The sequence below is a fragment of the Schistocerca serialis genome, chromosome 2 (assembly GCF_023864345.2).
Source record: "Schistocerca serialis cubense isolate TAMUIC-IGC-003099 chromosome 2, iqSchSeri2.2, whole genome shotgun sequence".
NCBI classification, from domain to species: Eukaryota; Metazoa; Arthropoda; class Insecta; order Orthoptera; family Acrididae; genus Schistocerca; species Schistocerca serialis.
This window is the reverse complement of record NC_064639.1, coordinates 579,358,959-579,385,233: the sequence shown is the minus strand read 5'-3', so window position 1 is coordinate 579,385,233 and position 26,275 is coordinate 579,358,959. Positions and strand designations below refer to the sequence as shown.

Here is a 26,275-nt window from a genome sequence, read left to right as displayed (position 1 = left end):
CACGTACAGCTGTGATTCGTATAATGTTGGAATGTGTGGACCCTATTATTTGACATGGTCAATGGATCACAACAAAGACCTTGTTGGATGTCTCTGGTGGTAGTGCTGCCACACACGATCACCAGTACGGGTATTCAAAGGTGTGTGTCCTCACTACCTAATAGAAGACCATAAGCAGCAAGAAAGGACCATCTGCACAGAATTGCTTATGTGATATGAGGCTCATCGTGAAAATTTTTTGTAGAACATCATCACAGGCTGTGAAACATGGGTTCATCACTTCAAACCAGAAACAAAATGGAAACCATGGGCTGTGCGGGATTAGCCGAGCGGTCTAAGACGCTGCAGTCATGGACTGTGTGGCTGGTCCTGGCGGAGGTTCGAGTCCTCCCTCGGGCATGGGTGTGTGTGTGTGTCCTTAGGATAATTTAGGTTAAATAGTGTGTAAGCTTAGGGGCTGATGACCTTACCAGTTAAGTCCCATAAGATTTCACACACAATTGAACATTTGGCAACCATGGAGTGGAGGAAGTCGTTCAAAGCCACATCCTGACCTGGTTAAGTAATGGCGACAGTCTCTTGGGACTCTGTAGAGGTTATTCTGTTTGGTACCCTCCGTCATGATGCAGTGATCTACTCAGAAGTGTATTGTGCTACCCTCAGGAAACTGAAGAAATGGCTTCAGCATGTTTGTTGCCACAAATGAACTTCTCCTTCACCGTGAAAAAACAAGGCCTCACGCAAGTCTGCACACCTGAGTGGAGATCACAACAATTCACTGGACTGTTCTTCCTCACACACCCTACAGACTGGATCTCGTACCTTCTGACTTCCATCTGTTTAGCCCAATGAAGGATGCACTCGGTGGGAAGCAGTACATGGATGACGTGGAGGTTATTGATGCAGGAAGACATAGGTTCCAATGTTCTCCCAGTAAAATGGGGTCAAGCCATCATATTGAACTAAGATTATGTTGAAAAATATGGTTTTGTAGCCAAAAGAATGGGGAATAGCATGGTGTATTGGAATCCTGACTAAAACCAACATGGTTTCAAAACAAAGTGTTGCACTACTTACTGAACACCCCTCGTACATAGAAGGTATTAGATTCTACATTAAAATTCTTGTATTCATTAAAGACATCACGTACCCAGTCCTAAAATGATCAATTTAAAATCCTTCAAGAAAGTACAAACAGTCTACTGACAGCTACACATCATGATATTAAGTAAAACAGAAATAAACAAACACCAAGTGCTACAGAAGTAAGAAGTGACTAGTTTACAGATGAATTTTTTGACCGATTGACCTTAATATAAAAACAATTAAGGCAAAATTCTAATTTTTAATTTAAACATTTTCCAAACATTGTTTATGTATTATTTCAAATTAAATCCACTTCAGCTGTGTATAATACAATCACATTGCCACAGAAACACACATAAGAAAGTAATATTACATTTATATTACACCTACATAAGTAGTGAACAATAACTGATATGAGTACGAGTCGACCTTCACCTTTTTGCCAACTACTGGTTAGAGCTACAGCAATGAAAAACATCAACATGAATATTCGTTCTTTCTTTGTGTTTCTATATGATAATTAATGTTTTAACCCATTTGTGCTATTTGCATTCTAAGTTTAAAAAAATTCTTTCAGATTAGCAAGCACAAGGGCACTGTGTTTAGACGTTGACACTTTATTTCAAAGAAGCTAAACTTAAATATTTGTTCAGCTGTTGTAACCTATCTTCTTTAATCTTTGTTCGCCAAACCAACATATCTTTTTCAAGAGGACAATGTTCAATTTCTTTCCATGTGTCTATTCCAGTGACTGCTTTTGAAATACCTTTGCATCCCAACAATTAATATTTATATCTTTACTGTATCCTGTTACAAAAAAATTCTACCTCTGAATGACACAAAATCTGTATTTAACACTTAGTAAACAAACCACTTAATGTTCAAACAAAAGTATACAAAATTCAAGAAAATGTCAAATAATTACACAGCACATTTCAATTCTGTATAGGAACCATTTCTATTACGAACAATGTGAATCCAATATTCAGTTTTTTACTAACTTCTCTCCAGCTCTTTTGTTATTATTAGCACTGTCCAGTTATGAAAACAGACGCTTAATGTAAAGTTGCCATCCACTTCAGCTCTATGCTCATAATATGAAGCAAGGAAGAATAACTCAAATCTACAGACTGACTCTAGAAATGCAGGCACAGGACAAGTACATTCAGCTAGTATGAGGATACTTCGAACACCAAACCAAACATTATAGCACATGAAAGGTAAAATGTAGGATCACCTTACAACAAAATATTCCTAAGTGAATCGTGAATCAACATTCATACCAATTTAAAGAGATAGTAAAGGACTGAGAATGGATTATGTTTCGAAAAGATGTAATGAGATGCAATGAACAACAGTAAAATTAGGGTACTGGAATACAGTAAAATTAAAGTGGGCGATCTGATGAAATTGGATTAGAAATGAGACACTAGTAGAACTGATAGAAGAAATATAGAAGATCCAACAAAGAATGTAAAGTTTTGTCACGAGATCTTTTAGTTGGCACAATAGTATTACAGAGACGTTCAACAAACTCCAGTGGTTCACATTACAAGAGACGTGTTGTGCATCATGGAGGCTTTCACTATTGAAATTTCAAGACAGCACTTTCTGCGAGGAGTAGGAGCAAATGTTACTTCCATCCACATAAATCTCGCAAGTAGAACAGAAGATATAAAATGCAGGCTGCCAATAGCAAGAAAATGTTTACAAAATGGAAAAACATGTTAACATTGAATATAAACTGAAATGTTTTGAAGTCTTTTCCAAAAGCATTTTTCTTGATAAACAGTTCAGACAAAAAGACAAAAAAATCTTTTGAAATGTGTTGCTACAGAAAACTGCTGAAGATTGTATTGGTGGAGTGAATAACTTATGAAGAGGTACTGAAATGAATTGGGGGGGGGGGGGGGGGGAAGTACAACTTCACTAAAAGAATCAGTCAGTAAACAGGACACATCCTGAGGCACCAAAGCACTGTCAAATTGGTAATGGAAGGAATTTTGTGTGTGTGTGTGTGTGTGTGTGTGTGTGTGTGTGTGTGTGTGTGTGAGTGGGGGGGGGGGGGCAAAGCTTCAAAGTAACAGGTCCAAATGGATGTCGGTTGCAATAATTATGCAGAGATGTTGAGGTTTGCACAAAATGGACTAATGGAGAGAGCTATGTCAAATTAGTATCGGAATTGAAGACACCAACAACTCAATGTAATGCTGCATATTTAAAAGAATATCCCTTACTATGATTACAACAATACTTGTTACACCTAAAATTTGTAAAATGCCTGAAAATTTTTTTTGAAATTGCTTAGTCCATAATGAAACATTAATCGCTCAACACTGAAGTACTGATGTTCAACCAATTAATGTATAATTTCACAAAGTAGGCAATAAATTATAGCTATAAAAAACAGTGCTATAATTAACTTTTTCTCATTTTGCCAACTTATCAGTGAGAAGCAAACACTTATTCACAACAATGAGTTCTAAATAAAATTATGGATATGTCAACTTCAAGCCATGTCAAAATATATTTGCCTATTTTCAGTAAACAAATCTGCTCGTGGATCACATTTACTCTGAAGCCATCAACAGCTAATATAGCTCACCTTTAATATCAGTGTAAAGAAGTAACTTTTTATACCTGTGCAAGGAGGTCTCTGTCAAGTGCTGGACATGTTGTTTCCAACACCAGTAACGTTGATACCAAATCTTCAGCAGCTGCATCAGAATTTAAAACTGCTGCAGTGTCTGTGAACAAATTTATTGATTATAGAAGAAAACAGCCTGAGATTTGAAACAAAAATGGTAGATAGTAACTTTACTAAATTGATCACACTAAAGTTTAGTTCTAATAACATTTTCTGGAAGCCCACATTATACTGTCAAATGAGTTTTTGCCGTAACTTAGCTACCTTCTTATGATTATCCATTCATCATATTTTGTAGATGTCATCATGCAGGAGAGCCTTATAAATACAGAATGTGTCACACTATGTATTAATACAGAGAATCACCTGACACCAACAAAGCAAGTCATTGTAATAACAAATAACTCTCTATTTATAACTTTACTTGCTATAAATGAGAAAGATAAAATGAATAGGAAATCATCAATTTTGAAAAATGTTGCTGCTTCCGCAGTTATGCTGAGTACCATTTACTACCTACAAGAAGTTATTTAATATACAGAATGAACCTGAATTCCACCAACAAAATTTCGGAGGCCCTTCAAGACACATTTTCTGACTATTTTGGTATAATGGACTTCTCATCTCTGGTGGTTCATAAAAGAGTAACTGCATTTGATTTGATTTCATACTCCATTTATCTTTGTATGTGGATTGCACTGAAATATCTGTACAACAGTGGAAATGTTGACAGTCAGGACTGCGCATCTTTTGGAAACAAACTAGCATCATTCACTCACGGTGTTTGCTGCTTACACAAAGAGTTGGTCAATATGCACTTTGCATATGGGTTCACTGAATGCAAATGGACGAGTGACACAGTGATACTATAGTGAGCTGTCCCACAGTGGCAGCAACCAAATCACAGTACATCTGCAGCTGGGTGTTGATGAATACTCTCTGTTTCATGTTGTATGCTTTCATGATTCAATGTTCTAGGCTTTTTCACCGTTATGAAGGTATTTTCACACAAGCGTAGGTAGTGGAGTGACAAACCAAACAAATCAGAACTACATTATTACTCTGCAGTGTATCACTGTAGGTCACCCGTACCTTATACTGAAACACTCAGGAAATATCCCTGAATAAACTCCAAAACGTTGTCAATGAAATTTGGGCTCATCCTGTATACATGAATGTACTGACATTAGCAGCAGCTTGTTTAAGACCTTCATAACAGAATGCAGAACACAACACAAAGAGCTAAAACCTACATGGAAATTATTTGGGTGTCTTGTAATAACTTGTATGAATCACAACTCTTCGGAAGTTGATTTTTATTTTTACCCACAAATGTCATTAAAAACAAAATTCTGCATAGTAAGAAACTGTTGACAGAGTATCTGAACAGTTGACATCAATCATTCAGCTCTGGGAATCAAATTATGTAGTATGAATGGATAGAATAGAAGAGTATTGAAAAATGTGTTTTAGACATGTACCAGTAAATACCACATTCTTTTAAGACTCAAACTCTATGTATAAAACTGCTTCAAATGTCTGATTACTTTACAAATGAGTTAATGTGTTAAATATTTTACATTAAGCACATAAGCAAGAAAAAGAATAGAAAAACTTTGAAATTATGCTTCAAGTTTGTTGGAAATTGCTCAGTGCTCTATTATGAAACACTGGATGAATACAGTCTGAGTAATACATTTCCCATTTTAAACAAAAGCAAGTTTTTCATGAATCTCTATGACGAAATCTCTCCTGAACTATAAGTCACACAGTGATATAATTTTGCAGATACATTCAGTGGTGTATGTGAATCCTGTTTGAGACCTGTGCAGTGAGTAGTCAGTAGTAATTTAGAAAAAGTCATGTTTTATGCTGAAATTTTACTGCATGAACAGTGAATATATAGCAACTGATATACATTTTTTTTCCTTTCAATGTGTGTGTGTGTGTGTGTGTGTGTGTGTGTGTGTGTGTGCACATTCACATGCATGTGGGGAGAGGAGGGGGGGGGGGGTGCGAGATGCAATTAGAAAGTTTTGTGAAGGGTTGGCATTCTGTAATACTTGTCTGTGTTAAACTTTTAAGGATTATACCTCTTAATGAGTAGATTACGGCAGCATTTAAAATTTTTAAATTCGGTCAATAATTCTGTAAAACAATGAAATGCAAATTATTGATGCCCCTGGAAGCCATTAGAACAGCAATCTGCAACTGATGCCCGCTTCTGGCATAGTCTCTAAATAAAATAGATGTGCCATGCAATGTTTTGGATAACATGAAATATCTGCTGTGATTCAGTAACCATAGTTGGAAGTTTTTACTAAAACAGAGAGGGCTTCACTACAGATTTAAACAAAGCTAACAAAACCTGAATGAAGATAAAATTGATCACATGTACAACAATTTAAAAAGCATTCATTCAATGAATTCAAGAGTGAAATCTTATCAGATAACCTCACAAAAAACTTAATTTGTGGTCTTATGTAAAGCCAACAAATTGATCAATGTCAACTCTACAGTTGTTCAGTGATTATGGCAGTAGCAAAATAAATAACACAGAGAGGCTTAAATAAAAAATTCAGTCATCCAAAATCATTACATTATAGCAAATCAACCATGGTTCCTCCTTTTAATTGTCACACAAATACCAAAGAGATGGGCATCAAAGTAAGTGACCACAGAACAGAAATCAAGTAAAATTGTTGAAAAGAGAACCTGAGTAACTGTACTGTTCTATATAGAATATGTGAAAAAACTGCTTGCCTTAAAATATAACTTTATTAAAGGTCATGGAGTAATCTAGTGCTAGTCACTGGAAAAAAGGCATAGGTCATTACTGTTTTCAAGAAGAGTTATTGGACATGTGTACAACAGGAGGACCACATTTTAAAACCAATGTATTGTATAATATAAAACATGCGTTGTATGACATCTCATCCATAAGGATCAACACAGTGATCTTGTGAAAAATAGCTCATTCTCTTTATGCAGCAGTCAGTAAATAGCAGTATTAAATTAAAGTTGTGTTCGTCAACATCCGAAAAGCATTTTATGAACAGCAGTCTGCTTTGGTGCATGAACCAGGCACCTACTGTGAAGGCCCATAAACAGCAAACAGTCACTTAGGAGATACTGCTTTTCAATAGCATCATTGCACCATCCACGTTATACTTTAACAGCAGCAGCACATGAACATTTTACAGCTTCAGCCATTTTTAAATGCTTCCACACATGGGCAAAAAGCAGTGATCATGCCCTTCTTCACAACAGGTAAATCACTCCCTTTTCATATTACAACTGCACTGTTTTCCACGTCCCCCATCCACTGCTAGTGCTGCCATCTGCCTCCTATGAGTGGCTGTGGTATGTTGCATAGAATATTAGCTGTGGTCACATTAATTTGAGTGGACCGTATATAAGCCATCTCACTACCACATAAATGGTGGGACCAGCAGCTATTCTACACATCACAAACAAGGCCCATACAACATTTGGCCATTTGTAGATGTAATGTGTTGTCATCAGATCATATCCTTCCTTTCTTTGTCTACAAAGTATTTTTATGTTAATTCCATAAATATCATTTCTACTCACTACATTAACCTTTTACATATGACACAATTTGCATTTTTTAAAATGTACTGTACACAATGGCAGTGCACCAATTGGACACGAATTTAAATGCTACATATTACTACTCATTGTCTGATTTTTACAGTCTGTCCCATTCTTGAACTTGATCCATATTTGTCTGAACTGCCACTCTGTGTTTTCTCCAGGTTCAGAAACCAAAAGGTTTGGTTCAAATTGATAAAGTCCTTTAAATTTTTCATGCAGTTACATAATGATAAAAAAAATTACAGGTATTCCATCTGTCTTCCAATCAAATGCAATTAAAAAATAATGCAAGGAGACTATTAAAAGATCAATGTGCTCTCTTAGACAAGAAAGATTATGCACCAATAACACAGCTGTGGAAGTTCGCTCATTATCTTCCATTCATTACTTTTGCTGACAGAAAATGTACTATATTTTCTAAACTTCAGTGCAGTTTGGTTTCTAATGCTGCTGATCTGCTAATAATATATGAGGGCACTGTATTTAGAACAATTAAAGAGATACAAAAATATGCACAGATGATGAATGGTGATAATCTCTGTGTGTTCTAACACAACTGCATTTCATTCTAAATATGGCATGGAAATTGTGCATTTAATAGTGATTCATCTGATAGTTTACAATTTTCAGGCTATAATACACAAATTTTCTTCTACAATCTCAACCAGTTATAATATTTCATCTTCTCAGCATGCCTACCTACTGTTCTATGTCATTCCATTTGATAGGTAGTGACCCACTCTCAAATAAATATCTGCTATTTAATCCCGGATTTTTCATGAATCAATTACAAACATTTCTTAAAAGGGGAAAGGGGAGTTAAAAGTTTTAGCCTATTTATTGGAGCATAACAAAGAAATGGTAAATATTTTTGAAGCCTCAATGCAAAACAGTGGGTAAAATGGACAACAGTAGACTCAGCAAACAATTCTGCAAAGATCTAAATAGGACATTGTTAAACAAAAACTAACAAGTGATGGAAAGTGAAATGAAACAGTAATTGCTGCAGTAAGTCATAGAGTATCAAATATGATGGCCATGAAGTGCCTTTCATGTAAATATAATGTTGTTGTTGTTGTTGTCGTCGTCTTCAGTCCTGAGACTGGTTTGATGCAGCTCTCCATGATACTCTATCCTGTGCAAGCTTCTTCATCTCCCAGTACTTACTGCAACCTACATCCTTCTGAATCTGCCTAGTGTATTCATCTCTTGGTCTCCCTCTACAATTTTTACCCAACACGCTGCCCTCCAATGCTAAATTTGTGATCCCTTGATGCCTCAGAACATGTCCTACCAACAGGTCCCTTCTTCTAGTCAAGTTGTGCCACAAACTCCTCTTCTCCCCAATTCTATTCAATACCTCCTCATTAGTTACGTGATCTACCCATCTAATCTTCAGCATTCTTCTGTAGCACCACATTTCAAAAGCTTCTATTCTCTTCTTGTCCAAACTATTTATCGTCCATGTTTCACTTCCATACATGGCTACACTCCATACAAATACTTTCAGAAACGACTTCCTGAGACTTAAATGTAATGTAAATACAATAAAGAGACAATAACGTCAATGGAATACTCACAGAGAAAAGCTGCTACAGAAACTGAGCAGCCTAGGCTATGCTTTTCCAATTCTTTGCCAGTATTGTGATATCTCAACTCTAAAAATAGTTTATTTTGCTTTAGTACACTCAATTCTCTCTTATGAAATCCCATTTTGAGTGTCAAAGCATAGTATAACTTTTGTGATGCATAAAAAATCCTCAAAAGATAATGAAGCAGGTGTCCCCGTGTACCTCCACCATTAAGCCTATTTTCAGGAAGATACTTCCTATTCCCTGTATTTATAGCTTAGAAATTGTGACTTTTGCAAGGTTCAGAAAAGTCAGTCAGAATCCCCAGGTCAGGGTTCTTTCCTTCTCATCCCATCTGGTAAATCTCATCTGACATGGTTTTCTAGGTGGCTTTTCTGAACTGTACCCCTTTTCCTATGCCTCTCCAATCCTTTTTCTTCACTCCTCTTTCCTTCCCCTTCAACTCTTCTGCTAGAAGAAGGAGCCACTGGCTTCAAAAGGTTGAAAAAAAAAAAAAAAAACTTGTGTGTGTGTGTTCTCCTGCCGCCACTTGGTGAGTAGATTTTTTAGCTATCCATTTACATTATATTGTCAATAACCATGTTTTCAGCACAAAACAAACAAACACTAAAACGCGCATGACACACACACACACACACACACACACACACACACACACACACACACACACACACACACACCTGCCAATTTATTTGCAAAGATATAACTGTTTAGGCTTTCAAAACCAGAGTCAGTTGACATAAAGGTTTTCTGAGCATCGTACTGCGCCATAATGTAAAAAACCGTACTGAAGAAACCAACATTTCTGTAACAGTGGCCTTCTTCTGTGTCTACACAAACATGTTGCAAATTCCACAGTCAAATATTTCAGTATCACAACCATTCAGAAATCCAAACTGTAACCGCTCAATATATTATTTGGCATCAGATAGCTAAGTAATCTTTACACATAATTTTAAAAAATTTTGGAGAATGCTAGAAAAAGTGAAATTTGTCAGACATTCACTGTGTTTTTTTTTAATCAGTTTTCTTGTACTGAGGTTTCACTTTATATTTCAATCAAACAAGAAATGTTCTGGTTGCAATTCCTGCTTACATAAAAATGAAAGATATTACTAATCTGAAACTCATCAAATAACTTCGTTGATATTTTATGATTAACATTATATTCTCACAATTCCATACTTGATATTTTTTCCTGGCAAGCTTGTATTACTCATGTAACTTGTACATGATGCAACTACATATGTTTTCTCAGTGCAACAATTCTTGGTAACTTCCTCAGGTTTGCAGCCAAGTCCTAAAATCAACATGACTTGATATTTTATCCATCCACTTGTCCACCAACTACCAAAAATTCCTTCACCAAAGAAGATGAAGTAAATACTTCAGAATCCAAACCACAAACAATTGCCAACACAAGTAACTTAGAAGCAGGTATCCTCAGCAGCTTAAAACACTTAATACGAGCAAGGTCTCTGGTCCTGGTTGTATGCCAGTCAGGTTCCTCTCAGAGTATGCTGACACAGCAGCTCCATATTTAGCAATATATACAACCGATCGCTAATTGAAAGATCTGTAGCTAAATACTGAAAAGTTGCACAAGTCACACCAATATCAAAGAAAGAAAATGGAAGTAATTCACAGAATTACAGCCCCATATCACGACTGTCGATTTGCAGTAGGATTCTGGAACAAATACTGTGTTTGAACATTATGAGTTATGTCGAAGAAAATGATTTATTGACAAGCAACCAACACAGATTTGGAAGATATCTTTGTTGTGAAACACAACTAGCTCTTTATTCTCACAACATAGTGAGTGCTACTGACAGGGGATGTCAAATTAATTCCACACTTTTAGATTTCCAGAAGACTTTTGACACCGTACCTCACAAGTGACTTCGAATCAAATTGCGTGCCTGTGGACTATCGTCTCAGTTGTGAGACTGGACTCGTGACTTCCAGTCAGAAAGGTTATAGTTAGCAGTAATCAACGGAAAGTAATTGAGTAAAACAAAGGTAATATCAGGCGTTCCCCAAGGAAGTGTTATCAGGGTTGCCACAAGTATCCCCAAGTGAAATTCCCTGATATTTCCTTGATTTTCAGACAAGTTTTAGCATTTTCCCTGGCAAATTTTGCAATCGCAAGGATAACTAAAGGTGTTAGTTGACAATCTGTCTTTGCAGCTACAGTACAAGAAACAATAGTGCCAAACAAGGAAATATCTAAGTAAAACTTGCAAGCAGATGGCATTTTCCAATGTGAGCCAAAATCTTAAGTACTCACATCAACATCTCTTGCGATGAACTGTTTTTACATGGAGAAAGCAAGCCAAATGGTACACATGTATCATCAACACCACTGATGTTATTTCAGTTCAACGAAATAAAAGACATTTGGTGACAAAAATATGCATTTCCTTGGAGTCAGAAGTCAGATTTAAAATACCATCATTGATTTCAGAAATAACCTCAGAAAGAAGCTATAAGGCAGATTTCAGAAATTTCGACAGTCTCACCACAAGTACGTTGCAAGGTGTGGCGTTTTATAGACATTTAATTTATTCTAGTACATTTTGGCATTTCAAAAGTAGTTTATATATTAGAAAGTATCGACAATAAGTAAACCAACAACATAGGGGACCTTCAATAAAATGTTGGTTCTACTACGTTCATTACTGTCGGTTATTAGCCACTGTGTTGCATCAATTATTTTAAAGGTATTATGTGATTTTTCTTTTGAGAAATATTTGAGTACATAGCATACAAACCGCCAGTGACTGCCGTAATTTTCTTCTCCTTATTGTCCATACTTTCTAATATAATAACTACTTTTGAATTGCCAAAAGGAACCAAAATAAGTAAAATGTCTATAAAATGCCACACCTTGCAATGTTCTTGAAGTGAGACAGTCAAAATTCCATTGCCCGTGGCATCTGGCCTCTGAGGAGGACCGCAGTCTTGGGTCTACGGATAAACCACAAAAATTCACTGCATTATGCCACACACAAATACAGCCCAGCCTGTGGGGAGGTCGGTGAAACTAGATACGAAGGGCAGGACGTGCACATTAGCGGGAAACATAGGGTCAGCAGGCACGATCTGTTACAGATACTCACAGAAATGGCCTACGTTTTTGACCTGTCGCAGAAATCCACTAGTGTTGCCAGCTACGTAGGGGTCACAGACAGCATGTCGATGAAACAGGATCACAGTAATCGATCTGTGCAACAGATAACTTGTACAAATACTCTGAGAATCAATAATAGTGAGGATAGGTAGCAGCTCACCATAAAGATGTCCATTGAGCCACAGACGGGCACAGAGAAAAAGACAATCACACACTCTAAGCTAAATTTTCGGCCATAGCCTTTGTCAGAAAGCGAGCGTACACACACATTCACGCAATCACTCAGACACAATTCACACATAAATGACCACTGCATCCAGCTACTGCATCTCTGAGAATCAGATCCAAATAAACCACTCCTCACACCTCCCTGCCTCTCATCTGCAGGTGCTCGGCTAGTGGCGACAAGTGGTGGCAGCACTGACTGCAAGCTGAGGGTAGTGATAGGAAGGGGAGAAGCAGTACTAATGAGGGAGTAGGGAAGTGGTGCACGTGCTCACCTGCACCCAACCAGTGTTGATGCATGACATCTCAGTAAACAAACCATTTCATCCACTGAAACAAAAATGAGATTTTTCCACTGGTTTTTTCCCCCAAATTTACCTGATGATTCCCTGACTCATTTGAAATTCCCTGATTTCCAGAATCTGTGGCAACCCTGTTATAGGCCCTGTGCTGATTTAGGAAACAATTTGAGAAACACTCTTAGATTGTTTGTAGATGATGCTGTCATTTACCATTTTATAAAGTCATCAGATGATCAAAACAAACTGCAAAAAAGTTTAGACAAGATACCCGTATGCTGTGAAAAGTGCCAACTGAACCTAAATTACGAAAAATGTGAAGTCTCCCACATGAGTACCAAAAGGAGTCAGCTAAATTTTGGTTACATGATAAATCACACAAATCTAAAGGCTTAAAATACAACTAAATACTCTGGGGTTTTAATTACGAATACACTCCTGGAAATGGAAAAAAGAACACATTGACACCGGTGTGTCAGACCCACCATACTTGCTCCAGACACTGCGAGAGGGCTGTACAAGCAATGATCACACGCACGGCACAGCGGACACACCAGGAACCGCGGTGTTGGCCGTCGAATGGCGCTAGCTGCACAGCATTTGTGCACCGCCGCCGTCAGTGTCAGCCAGTTTGCCGTGGCATACGGAGCTCCATCGCAGTCTTTAACACTGGTAGCATGCCGCGACAGCGTGGACGTGAACCGTATGTGCAGTTGACGGACTTTGAGCGAGGGCGTATAGTGGGCATGCGGGAGGCTGGGCGGACGTACCGCCGAATTGCTCAACACGTGGGGCGTGAGGTCTCCACAGTACATCGATGTCGCCAGTGGTCGGCGGAAGGTGCACGTGCCCGTCGACCTGGGACCGGACCGCAGTGACGCACGGATGCACGCCAAGACCATAGGATCCTACGCAGTGCCGTAGGGGACCGCACCGCCACTTCCCAGCAAATTAGGGACACTGTTGCTCCTGGGGTATCGGCGAGGACCATTCGCAACCATCTCCATGAAGCTGGGCTACGGTCCCGCACACCGTTAGGCCGTCTTCCGCTCACGCCCCAACATCGTGCAGCCCGCCTCCAGTGGTGTCGCGACAGGCGTGAATGGAGGGACGAATGGAGACGTGTCGTCTTCAGCGATGAGAGTCGCTTCTGCCTTGGTGCCAATGATGGTCGTATGCGTGTTTGGCGCCGTGCAGGTGAGCGCCACAATCAGGACTGCATACGACCAAGGCACACAGGGCCAACACCCGGCATCATGGTGTGGGGAGCGATCTCCTACACTGGCCGTACACCACTGGTGATCGTCGAGGGGACACTGAATAGTGCACGGTACATCCAAACCGTCATCGAACCCATCGTTCTACCATTCCTAGACCGGCAAGGGAACTTGCTGTTCCAACAGGACAATGCACGTCCGCATGTATCCCGTGCCACCCAACGTGCTCTAGAAGGTGTAAGTCAACTACCCTGGCCAGCAAGATCTCCGGATCTGTCCCCCATTGAGCATGTTTGGGACTGGATGAAGTGTCGTCTCACGCGGTCTGCACGTCCAGCACGAACGCTGGTCCAACTGAGGCGCCAGGTGGAAATGGCATGGCAAGCCGTCCCACAGGACTACATCCAGCATCTCTACGATCGTCTCCATGGGAGAATAGCAGCCTGCATTGCTGCGAAAGGTGGATATAAACTGTACTAGTGCCGACATTGTGCATGCTCTGTTGCCTGTGTCTATGTGCCTGTGGTTCTGTCAGTGTGATCATGTGATGCATCTGACCCCAGGAATGTGTCAATAAAGTTTCCCCTTCCTGGGACAATGAATTCACGGTGTTCTTATTTCAATTTCCAGGAGTGTAGCTTAAGTTGGAATGATCAAAGATAATACTGTGAGCAAAGCAAACCGAAGACAACAATTTATTGGCAGAAGACTGAGAAAATGCAACAGGTCCACTGAAGAGACACTACACTTGTCCTTTTTTGGAGTACTGCTGTGCAGTGTGCGATCAGCATCAGATAGGATCGACGGAGGACATCAAAAAAGTTCAAAGACGGGCAAATGGTTTTGTACTATTGCAAAATAAGGGAGAGCGTGCCAAGGATACGATACATGAATTGGGGTGGCAATGATTAAAACAAAGGCATTTTTCGTTGTATCAGTTCTCATGAAATTTTTATCACCAGCTTTCTGCTCAGAGTGTGAAAATACACTCCTGGAAATTGAAATAAGAACAGCGTGAATTCATTGTCCCAGGAAGGGGAAACTTTATTGACACATTCCTGGGGTCAGATACATCACATGATCACACTGACAGAATCACAGGCACATAGACACAGGCAACAGGGCATGCACAATGTCGGCACTAGTACAGTGTATATCCACCTTTCGCTGCAATGCAGGCTGCTATTCTCCCATGGAGACGATCGTAGAGATGCTGGATGTAGTCCTGTGAAACGGCTTGCCATGCCATTTCCACCTGGCGCCTCAGTTGGACCAGCGTTCGTGCTGGACGTGCAGACCGCGTGAGACGACGCTTCATCCTGTCCCAAACATGCTCAATGGGGGACAGATCCGGAGATCTTGCTGGCCAGGGTAGTTGACTTACACCTTCTAGAGCACGTTGGGTGGCACGGGATACATGCGGACGTGCATTGTCCTGTTGGAACAGCAAGTTCCCTTGCCGGTCTAGGAATGGTAGAACGATGGGTTCGATGACGGTTTGGATGTACCGTGCCCTATTCAGTGTCCCCTCGACGATCACCAGTGGTGTACGGCCAGTGTAGGAGATCGCTCCCCACACCATGATGCCGGGTGTTGGCCCTGTGTGCCTCGGTCATATGCAGTCCTGATTGTGGCGCTCACCTGCACGGCGCCAAACACGCATACGACCATCATTGGCACCAAGACAGAAGCGACTCTCATCGCTGAAGATGACACGTCTCCATTCGTCCCTCCATTCACGCCTGTCGCGACACCACTGGAGGCGGGCTGCACGATGTTGGGGCGTGAGCGGAAGACGGCCTAACGGTGTGCGGGACCGTAGCCCAGCTTCATGGAGACGGTTGCGAATGGTCCTCGCCGATACCCCAGGAGCAACAGTGTCCCTAATTTGCTGGGAAGTGGCGGTGCGGTCCCCTACGGCACTGCGTAGGATTCTACGGTCTTGGCGTGCATCCGTGCGTCGCTGCGGTCTGGTCCCAGGTCGACGGGGACGTGCACCTTCCGCCGACCACTGGCGACAACATCGATGTACTGTGGAGACCTCACGCCCCACGTGTTGAGCAATTCGGCGGTACGTCCACCCGGCCTCCCGCATGCCCACTATACGCTCTCGCTCAAAGTCCGTCAACTGCACATACGGTTCACGTCCACGCTGTCGCGGCATGCTACCAGTGTTAAAGACTGCGATGGAGCTCCGTATGACACGGCAAACTGGCTGACACTGACGGCGGCAGTGCACAAATGCTGCGCAGCTAGCGCCATTCGACGGCCAACACCGCGGTTCCTGGTGTGTCCGCTGTGCCGTGCGTGTGATCATTGCTTGTACAGCCCTCTCGCAGTGTCCGGAGCAAGTATGGTGGGTGTGACACACCGGTGTCAATGTGTTCTTTTTTCCATTTCCAGGAGTGTATATTGTTGGCACCCACCTACATAGGAAAAAATGATTGTCATACTAAAATAAGAGAAATCAGAGCTTGGCCAGAAAGATTTAAGTGTGTGTTTTTCTCGTGCACTTTTCGACAGCGGAACGGACAGAAATAGCTTGAAGGTGGTTCGATGAACCCCTGCCAGGCACTTAACTGTGAATTGCAGAGTAGTCATGCAAATGTACACGTACATGTAAATGAAAATTCGTAAATGCAGTATGCATTATTTGTTGAACTTCATAACCCCAGACTATCAGTTACGTACATACATTACTCATTAACTTGGTAAGCATCTGTTAGCAATATGTTCTTTACCCTTTGACACCTGTTCCTCCTCTTTTCTGATTCCATTAGTCTGCTTCTTCACTGCCCCACACTTTTTCATTTTGTTGCCTGAGTGTTTCCCCAAGGACAAACAATGGTCAAAAGGTGCGTTGACATCAATGAAAATGCATGGTAAAAGTGAAAATTATTTCATTGTTTGGATAAGTACTGTCAACTGTTATTTTGGACTTTCAGGGTACCATTTAATCTATTTATAAAAAGCTGAAACAGTGACTAGGTCCAATTCTGGAAGGTTACTGGACTGTTTCCATAAGGTGTTGATGCAGAAGAGACCAAAATTAGTGTGTAAAAACTGCTCATGCAGTAGATCAGATATCAATGATTAATGAAAACCATCTCACCTGTATTATCAGACATTAATTGCGTTACTATAGGTTTCGCGTGTTGAACATTTCAGGTTGCCAAGTTGTGCTAGTCATGACAACTCATCAGCCTGAAGATGTTCAACAAATGAAACTGCTCATAACACAATTAATGTGTAATAATACAGTTGTGATGGTTTTCATTAATAATTAACATTAGTCTCAGCTGGGATGCTCAACATGATCAGGATCAAGTATCATGTAATAAAGCTCCAACTGGGATTCAATTATAGTTTCCTACCTACCTTTTAATTCCACCACATGTAACTATTTTCTCTGTCCTTTCCTGTTCTTGATTTTTTTTATGTAAAAACATGTTATTCAGAATGTGAAAAATATATATTTTTTTGACTATATCATTAACTAACATTACAACTTAAACACACTGAAAATTATTTCATGGCTAAACAATTGTTTCAAAGTCGCAGTAACTGAAATAATTTGAAGAGTGAAATTCAGTTTTCTTAAGTGATTATTGCTTTCTAAACTTAATTCTTCCTTTTTCCATCTTGCACTACTTTTGCATTCTCCTTAGAGATTACATTATTTGCTTCAACTGCGTCAATATCCTATATATTCATGTTCTCTCTCAAATAAGTGTTGAACTGAAATATATTTTGATCACCATCTTAAGTGAAATATGGCCTACATATGACAACTGTGCTGTTACAGCTATCAGATCTCTATCGTTTTATGAAGAAAGAAGTTTTGACAACATTTTCAAATTTCGGCTACATTTTCCAATTAAAATCATAAGACTATAATACTGCAATTACTGCGAGCATTTTTAATTTGTCTCATTTTACTTAATGTGCAAACTCTGTTCTAGATAATGAGGCTGTATTTTTAACTTTGGGTTTAAAACAACACAGGTCAAGAAAATACCATCTTACCGGCACTGACAGATCTGTAAAGTCGAAAGTTAGTTCATTTGTACAACATGTTTATTCAGAACTGCTGAACAGAAATTGTCATATCTCTGTGAAGCGATATCAGATTCACCAGGTGCTGATACATAAATCTGATTTGGTAAAAGGTTCAAGGTATATTATCCTTTTTTCCAGTACAATAACAAAATTAAAACAAGAAATAACTTATTATTTATGGAAAATGACTGTAGATACACATCAGTTAATAGATATTTACTTAATCAAAAGTCTATTCTTGCAAGAAAAAAAGAGAAATATGTTTCAAAAGGAATAAATTTTTAAATAAATGGCAAAGTAAGTATTTAAGCATTCTTTTTTTCCACCTAGCTATATTCAAGAACACTTCCAAAGTTCATTTACTGCATACACTCTAGTACAGGTCTGCATTCAGCATCTTGAAATGACGACGATTGTAAAATCTGAATACATGAAAACCAAGTTGAGAATATGCCTGCTCATGTGGTTTTAGACCACTGAATTTTGAACACTACTCCACAGGGAGCACCTTCCATATGGCAGAAATTTCCAGAATCTATGGTGAGAGTAGATTATCATTAATCACGTTCAGCTAGCCAACACATTCTTTATCAAAAGCTGCAGTTATAAATGACATTGCTTTTTAAGTCACAACAGGCATGGTTCGACTGACTTCCACAAAGACGATCCTTGGTTCTGAGCCTGGTGTTGCCCTCTGTGCTGAAGCTCAGATGGCTTGGTGAAGCAGCATACTAGTGTGCCTTGTGTTTGCATCCAGACAGGAAGGTGGTTCTTATGGAGAAGGGACACAGTTCGGCAAGTGGCTAGAGTGCGAAAACACTGAGAGTGTCACTGTACTGCAAAGAAAGACAGGCTGTGTATTGTAGTGACACAGGTAGTATGCCATATTCATCATGTTAGTACTCACAATGCAACGTTATCATCAGCTGTCCTATAACTCATGTATTGCACAGTGCACTGCGGAAGTACTAGGCTGAGGTGTTGTCAACAAAATTTGGGTACACCTGCAGGAGAGTAAATGCAGAGGGAACTTTTATGAGGAGAGATGCAATTCACTCAACAACTTCGTGAATTGAAATGATATGTTCTTTGCTCACTACCTATGTGCTTTCTAATAGTAAGACCGTAAATTTGACTGTCACCTCTTGCCAAGTAATTTATCTTGTTTGTAGGAACTACTATGTAAGAAGTTTAGTGCTGTGTTCTAACCCTCAATTTTTTGTGCCATATAATTCAGATTGAGATTTATTAGTTGTGTTTAAGGAAGTCTGTGGCCATGCATTTGGATTCTGGCATATCAGAGTGATCCAGGTGGGTGACACACCTGGTTAATTAAAGTTCCCTTAAAATGATCACATTTTAATTTAAGGTTACCAAGGGTAATTTGCCTCTTCCATGCCCAGCAGCTGTGGCAAGTAAAAACAAAAACCCTGTTGGTGTTGCATACACAACATTTTACCGCAGCTAGCATATGCATTGATTGTCAGTTGCTATGTTGTCAGTGTATGCAACATGCGAGTTGTACATTCACCACTTGTAAGTGGCTGTGTTCATATTGCTTATGAGTTATACCCGCTATGAACTTAGTTAATCTTAGTTAAGGGCTCTAGTTGTAGGCATGGATACTGTATGTTAATAGACCCCTTTACAAGCTTTCATTTTAAGGGAGAGTTTTTTGTGTGTTATTTATATTTTTTTCCTTACTATGATTCTAAATTGTAAGTCATCTTGGGGTTTTGAAATGTTAATTATGCTGGGCATGCTAATGTTTTTTTAAGTTATCATTTTGAACTTTCTGGTTAGCATTCCTGTGTCAGTTTTTACTATCTAGCATGGTGTACTGTTTTTGTTAAAAATTAATGTAATTCTAATGGTAGTTCAGTATCTTAAATATACAGGTAAGAAATTTAATTTAGGAATTTAAAAATCCTTCAGAAGATGTTATATAAATGTATTATTACTGCTACCTTCGCTAATGTGGTCTGACCAAAATTTTCCACTTGTGTGTACCGATGACCAAAACATATATTATGCAGAGTGACACACATAAAATCGGCCCCTGCGCTGAAAGTAATATGAATGAAGAAACTCAACATACATCATCGCTTTCTTATATTTTTATTGTACAGTTTCATTATTAACTAAGTAATTAACAGTTTAAGTGACAGATTTTCCTTTAATAGTTTAATAAGCATATTTTAGAAGGGAATTTGTTCAAAATGTTCTCTGCCAACATCCAAGGAAAGTTGTGCATGTCGAAGCGTGTTAAGGAAAACACTTCTCAGTACTCTTTGAGGAATGTTCAAAATTTTTTCACATATGTTGTTTTTCAATGTGTCAAGTGTTCTAGGATTGTTGCGGTAGACTCTAGCCTTCAGAAATCCCCAGAGGTAAAAGTTGCCTGGTGACAAGTTGGGAGAGCGGGGTGGCCACAAGCCCTTACTAATGATCCTCGAGCTAAGGATGAATCCGACTTATCAGAAGTTGCCCCATCTTGCTGGAAATATGCACAACATTTTTTGTTTGGAGTTAACAGAGCTGAAAATTCATTGTAGAGTTGCAAGTAAACATGTGTGTTGAAGTTTAGTTGAAGAACAATGGCCCGATAATTCTGTTACTAGATACAGCACACCATTCACCAATTTTTAAATCGTGTAACAGCTTTTGCAGCATGCCATGGGGATTCTCTGTAGCCCAGTGTCTTGTGTTTTGTGAATTAATGTAACCTGGCAGATGAAACCATGCTTCATCTGTCGAATAAATGAGGAACGGATCAAGATGTCCCCCAGCGACATTTTCCAGCAACCAATTACAGTAATGTGTAGGATTACCCTTGTCCGCTTCTTTTATTTGGTGAACAACACTCACACAGTAAGGTTTCATTTTTAAACCATGAAGGATGTGTTGACATGACCTGCAAGATATTCCCCATTGCTATGATAATTGTCGTGTTGACCTGTAGGGACTTCTTTCAATGTGTGCCGTCATGTTTGCCACAACTTCAGGTGTATGTACAGTCGACGCCTTATTTCTCTTTGAATTAACAACACTGCCTGTCAAATGCCACTTTCTCACTAGATCCTGAATCGTTGATTTTGCAGGAATATTACTTTCAGGAAACTTTTCATGAAAAGTGACACGAACAACTTTAATGGATTCAGACTGCACACATTCTTCAACAATGAACACACGTTCTTCAATGGAGTAAGGCATGACAATGAAGTACACAATTTATAATTACTACTTTCTGTATGAACTACTCACACGCTACTACTTTTGGAAGGTGGCAAAGAAACTGACAAGCTAGTAATGTTACTCACGCGTGTTCGCAGTCCGGTTCGGGCCGGTTTTATGTGCACCACTCTGTACATTTTCATCTATATCTGCAATCATATTCTGCAAACTTCCCATCATACCAGTTGTTATATGTTCTTCCCTTTCTATTCACATATGGAGTGTAGGAAGAACTCTGTAATCAATCTAATATTGTCCTCACAATCCCTATGGGAGTGATACACAGGAGATTGCAGTATATTCCCAGTGTCACAATCTGAAGATGGTTCTTAAGACTTTTTAAATTGGTTTTCTTGGGATAGCTTACTTCTATCTACAAGCATTTACCAGTTCAATTTCTTCAGTATTGGTGTGGCACTTTTCCAGGGCTTAAACCAAGCTGCGGCTGTTCGTTCCGCTCTTCTTCAAATGCATTTAATATCCCATGTCAGTCTTCTATGGTATCTGTTCCACACATAAGCAATATTCTACAATGGGGTGCATGAGTGATTTGCAAGCTATCTCCTTTGTAGACTGATTGCATTTCCCTAGTATACTATCACTAAACTGAAATCTGCCAGTTGCTCTACCTATGACTGAGCCTACATGATCATTCCATTCTCTATTCCTACAAACTGTTACACCTCCAGCAATGTATTACATCTGTGAACATTTGTTCAACAATACTGGATGATTCATACAAGTATTATGTAAGTGATTTCCTCTGTTGATTGATTGCATTTTCCCAGTATTCTACCCAGAATCGAAGTCTGCCATCTGCTTTACCTACAACTAAGCCTCTGTGATTGCCCATTTCATATTGCAAAATACTGTTACACCCAGGCATTTATAATGGGTTGACCAATTCCATTCTGACTCACAGATATTATAGTTACACGATACAGTGTTTTGAGATCTGTGAACTGCATAATTTCATATTTGTGAACATTTAGGGTAAGTATCCAATCTTTGCATCACTTTTATATCTTATCAAGGCTTGACTGAATATTTATGCAGTTTTTCTCAGACACTACTTCAGTATAGATAAACATATCATTGGTTATTAATACAGAACTTGAACAGCAAAGGTCCAGGCACACTTCCCTAGCACACATGTGAAGTTACTTCTATGTTTGTTGATGACTCCCCCTACAACATAACGATGCTTTAAATAATAAGTGTGTTTGTGGTACTGTTTTGTTTTGTCGTCGTCGACGTCGTCAAGACATTCAACTTACGTACTCATTACTTATCAGTCACTCATGTTAAAATCATAACACCTACTGTTATGTAATTAAAAATACCTTACTGTTTTTGCATAATTTAATCCCAATAATTTGGAATTGTTCATAATTCACTGACAGTTTTACTCCCTTGGCTCGATTATAATTTTGTGAATAGCATCATAAACATCATAGAATTTAAGAAACATGGTGAGTTATACAATTTATGTTAATTATAATTATCTTGTGAAATCTGGTGGTGTTGTTAATGCACAGTATTCTTTTTTTGAGTTTGTGAAATTAAGGAAGGTGCAGTACTTCAAATAGGTGGTGTTTGTATGGACTGTAGATAAATTAATAAAGCTTCACAGAATTCATAGTTTACGTACAGTTCACAAATATAAACAAACATATGTAATACAACTCAAAACATCTTAGGGACACTGACCGATTTGTAATCCTTTTGAGGGTATAGATAACTTAATTTTTTTAAACAAAAGAGAAATATATGTATACAATAGTAAAACCAATTTATTTTGCACTGAGATTGTGTTTGTTTTTATTTCTTACAGTCACAGGGTTAAAATTTTATCTGTAATTAGTATTGTCGTCGTGTGTAATATGATACTGAACATTGTCAGAAGAAAGTCCATAAAGTGTTACTCAGGACAAAATTTCTATGAGACTGTAGGGGGATTGTTGCACGTCAGTTGAGGGAAATGGTTTCTGTGTTATGTAACAATGACAGTGGAACACATGTAATGGTGCTCTTGTTGCTAAGACTGTAGGATGTAGGATGGACCAAAACAAGAAAAAAAGTCTGTTAAACAAGGGTTCTAAAATACGTACCTAAGGAGCTACGAATATCTGTTTATCTTTGATACTGTGAAACCCATCTGTTCTTCTGCAAACTCTTTGGTTTCCATATTTTTTGATGAGGTAGTATGGACCCAAACCCAAAAAGTCCAGTAAATGGGCACTTGTTCAGGAGAAGACACATGCTCCATAGTGGCCAAGATGAAAAAGTGCTTACTGCTCTTAAGATACGCTTTTTCAACAACATGTTTGACAGACATCTTTTTCTTTTTTTTTTTGGTCCAGGCTACCATACTGAAAGCTGCCTAACATACAGTCTTAGCAACAGCAGTACTGGTATGTGTACTCCACTGTCAGTGGTTGCAGAATGACCTTCAGTTATAACTTTCGACTCTGTTGTTTCTGCACTGTGGTTCTATACCTCAAACTGATGCATTTACCCTTCTCCATCATCCCTGAAAGTTAACAACAACAACAACATGGAATCACTCTGTCAATGAGGATTGTGCCTGAAAATGCAAAATTATCTTGTAAGAGTTATTTCATAATGAATTGCATCTGCATGAATTATTTTATCACAGATAGTTTGAAACAGCTTTATTTTCTCCATATAAATATCAAAAACGTAACCAATTTTCAGTTGCTAGGAACTGCACATCTGGCAAAGCCCTATTTCAAAAGGAAATGTACATAAGAAAGTGTTTGCAAAATAAAGAACAAAACTGTACAAAAATGGAACTGTGTATAAGTGTGCTCATCAGTTATACTCCTGTGCCAGGTAAACTGTGGGTAGTTGAATGGTCTCTATATGACACACACTGCACATGGAAATGTTTGCAGTTGTGGGCCATATATGGCATCACAGAACAAAGACTTGCATACATTTATCTTAGCTGAGGTGGGTATTTTGTGCACACTAACTTGGCAGATTTAGGTGGGGATACTTTTAATTATTATCGTTGTGTAAGATACCAGTAAAGGTTGGGCCTGAACGATCTCATTTATAAAGCTGCCAACATCAGTAAGCAATTGCGCAGTAGCCGTTACCAAATGTGTTGTGCTCTCTGCTTTGTATTAAGTGGTGTGTTGCAATTTGTTTTCTTTTCTTATTTTGAAGTGAGTGAAGAGACTTCTGGTCAATCAGGGGTTCCAATGTCACTCTTACAATGCCAGAAGGGACTGGCAATCTCTATAAAAATGTGTCAGTTCTGCTTCTGCAGAAACACAGAAATCCGCTGCAGGCTGGCTGCCCTGCAGCAGGAAGGTGAGGCTTGTCGCCTCGCACTGTTCCCCACACATCGCATGGTGTTCAGTTCCCATTTGTTTATGCTCGTGACCAGCTGCCATTTTATAGTGTCTGCACTTATACTGACCAACATACAAGAAAGCTCAATGCATTTTAACCACACGAAGAGTCTTCCTGTAAAGCCCAAATAGAGTCTTGTCATCTCTACTTCTACTCTCAGAAGTCTATTGGTAGTGTTGTCAATTTTGGGTAATGCAGCTATTAATACCCTTGAGAAGGTATATGCTAATCAGGGCATATATGTAACAGATATGAAATCAATGTCATGCCTCAGTAATTATCGAACTGGGTAGGGAAAGAAAATAACGCCAAGAAACACTTTAAATCAAATAAGCATCCTAGTCTTCAGGAAAAAAATGGTGTCATCATTTGTTGAAAGCTTGAATAGAGCCAGAAGAAAAAAGAAGCTAAAGCATTTCAGAAAAAAGCTACTGAAGCTCTTGCAAAGGCGAACATGCCAGGCAAAAAGTTATTATTACAGAGCATAAAAGCTAAAAGCTATCATTCTCCTTCATTACCATTTTATCTCAAATATTTCTATTTTTTTTACAACAAATTTCAAAGCACAAAGTCTTTATCTTCTGGCACATAGCATGGGAACTTTCTAAATTTGTAAGTTTTAGCAGTACAAAAGATATATGCTAATTTCTATAAAAACTGATGCCACATTTTCAATTTCCTAGTCATTACGCTCTCATCTTGTCATTGCCATTTCAACCTAATAGAATTGACACAGATCTCAATTAAATGTTACATTCTTAGCAATATCAAAAAATAATAATTAAGCTGTTGTCAGTTGGGGCACTTGGCAATGAAAAGCTGTTATGAAAGTTACCTCTTAAGACTGGAAGCACATCTTGACTATATTGTTATTGGAACTGACACATCATTAAATAACGATGCTGACAGTGTCACTTCCACTGCATCTGGTAGTGATGAGGGTAATTCAGTAGAGTTTGTTCATTGTCATCACAGAAAAGTTGCACAGGTATATTCAGCTGAAGTTTGGTGGTTGTGGTTTAAGTATATTCACAGCAAACATATATTGGTAAGATTTGACTATTAACAAAAAGGCTGTTGTCAGTAACTGAGTCTGAATGTTCAGTCTTAATCACACGGTAATAATTTTTGTCATGTTACAAGTAAGTAGCAAGTCTGACTACAATTATAAACCTAGTACACATTTTCTGTCAATGGAACAAAAACAGGCAACCGCTGACATTTTGACCTGCTAGCATAGTATCTTCCATCACATTTAACTCACATCATCTATTGTTAGAGGCCTCCTGTAGAGTTCTGGCTTGGACAGATGGAAATAAGTATTCTTAAGACACTGTGTCTAATTTAACCTCAATTGAATAATAAAAATGCTACCTGCATGTCAATAATTTGGTAATGTCATGATGAAATAAATTTTTGTAAATTTTCTGTACATCATAAAAAAATTTGTTGTCACAAATAAAAGTTAAATGAAAACATAATGAAGATCTTTCACAAGACACTGATGTCTGTTCCTTCTTTGTACATCAAATTCAGCAATCAACCATAGCTTCTCCCAGTTGCACACTCCTCAATGCAACTGTAAGTCTTTCATCAGCACCCCAGATCACGCAAGAAACAGATTGCTCGACTGCTTGGTCTAGCAGGCAACCCTAGTCAGGGAACGGCACCAAGCCCTAGATGGCACTCCGTTCTGTGAAATATGTGGCAACACGTGCAGCTTTCCACTGTTTGGCGTCTGTGAAGTACAGCTGTTTCTGACATACTGGTGGTAGTGGATC

At 38.9% G+C, this 26,275-nt stretch overlaps 1 protein-coding gene across 1 annotated transcript in view; it reads right to left on the bottom strand.

The window, feature by feature from the left end:
* Positions 1 to 26,275, bottom strand: part of LOC126457585 (TATA-binding protein-associated factor 172) — a 291,210-nt gene that overhangs the window by 117,418 nt on the left and 147,517 nt on the right. Inside the window, exon 22 of the mRNA XM_050094016.1 lies at positions 3,727 to 3,833. Within this exon, the coding sequence (XP_049949973.1) occupies positions 3,727 to 3,833 (107 nt within the window). The remainder of the gene's footprint in view (positions 1 to 3,726; positions 3,834 to 26,275) is intronic.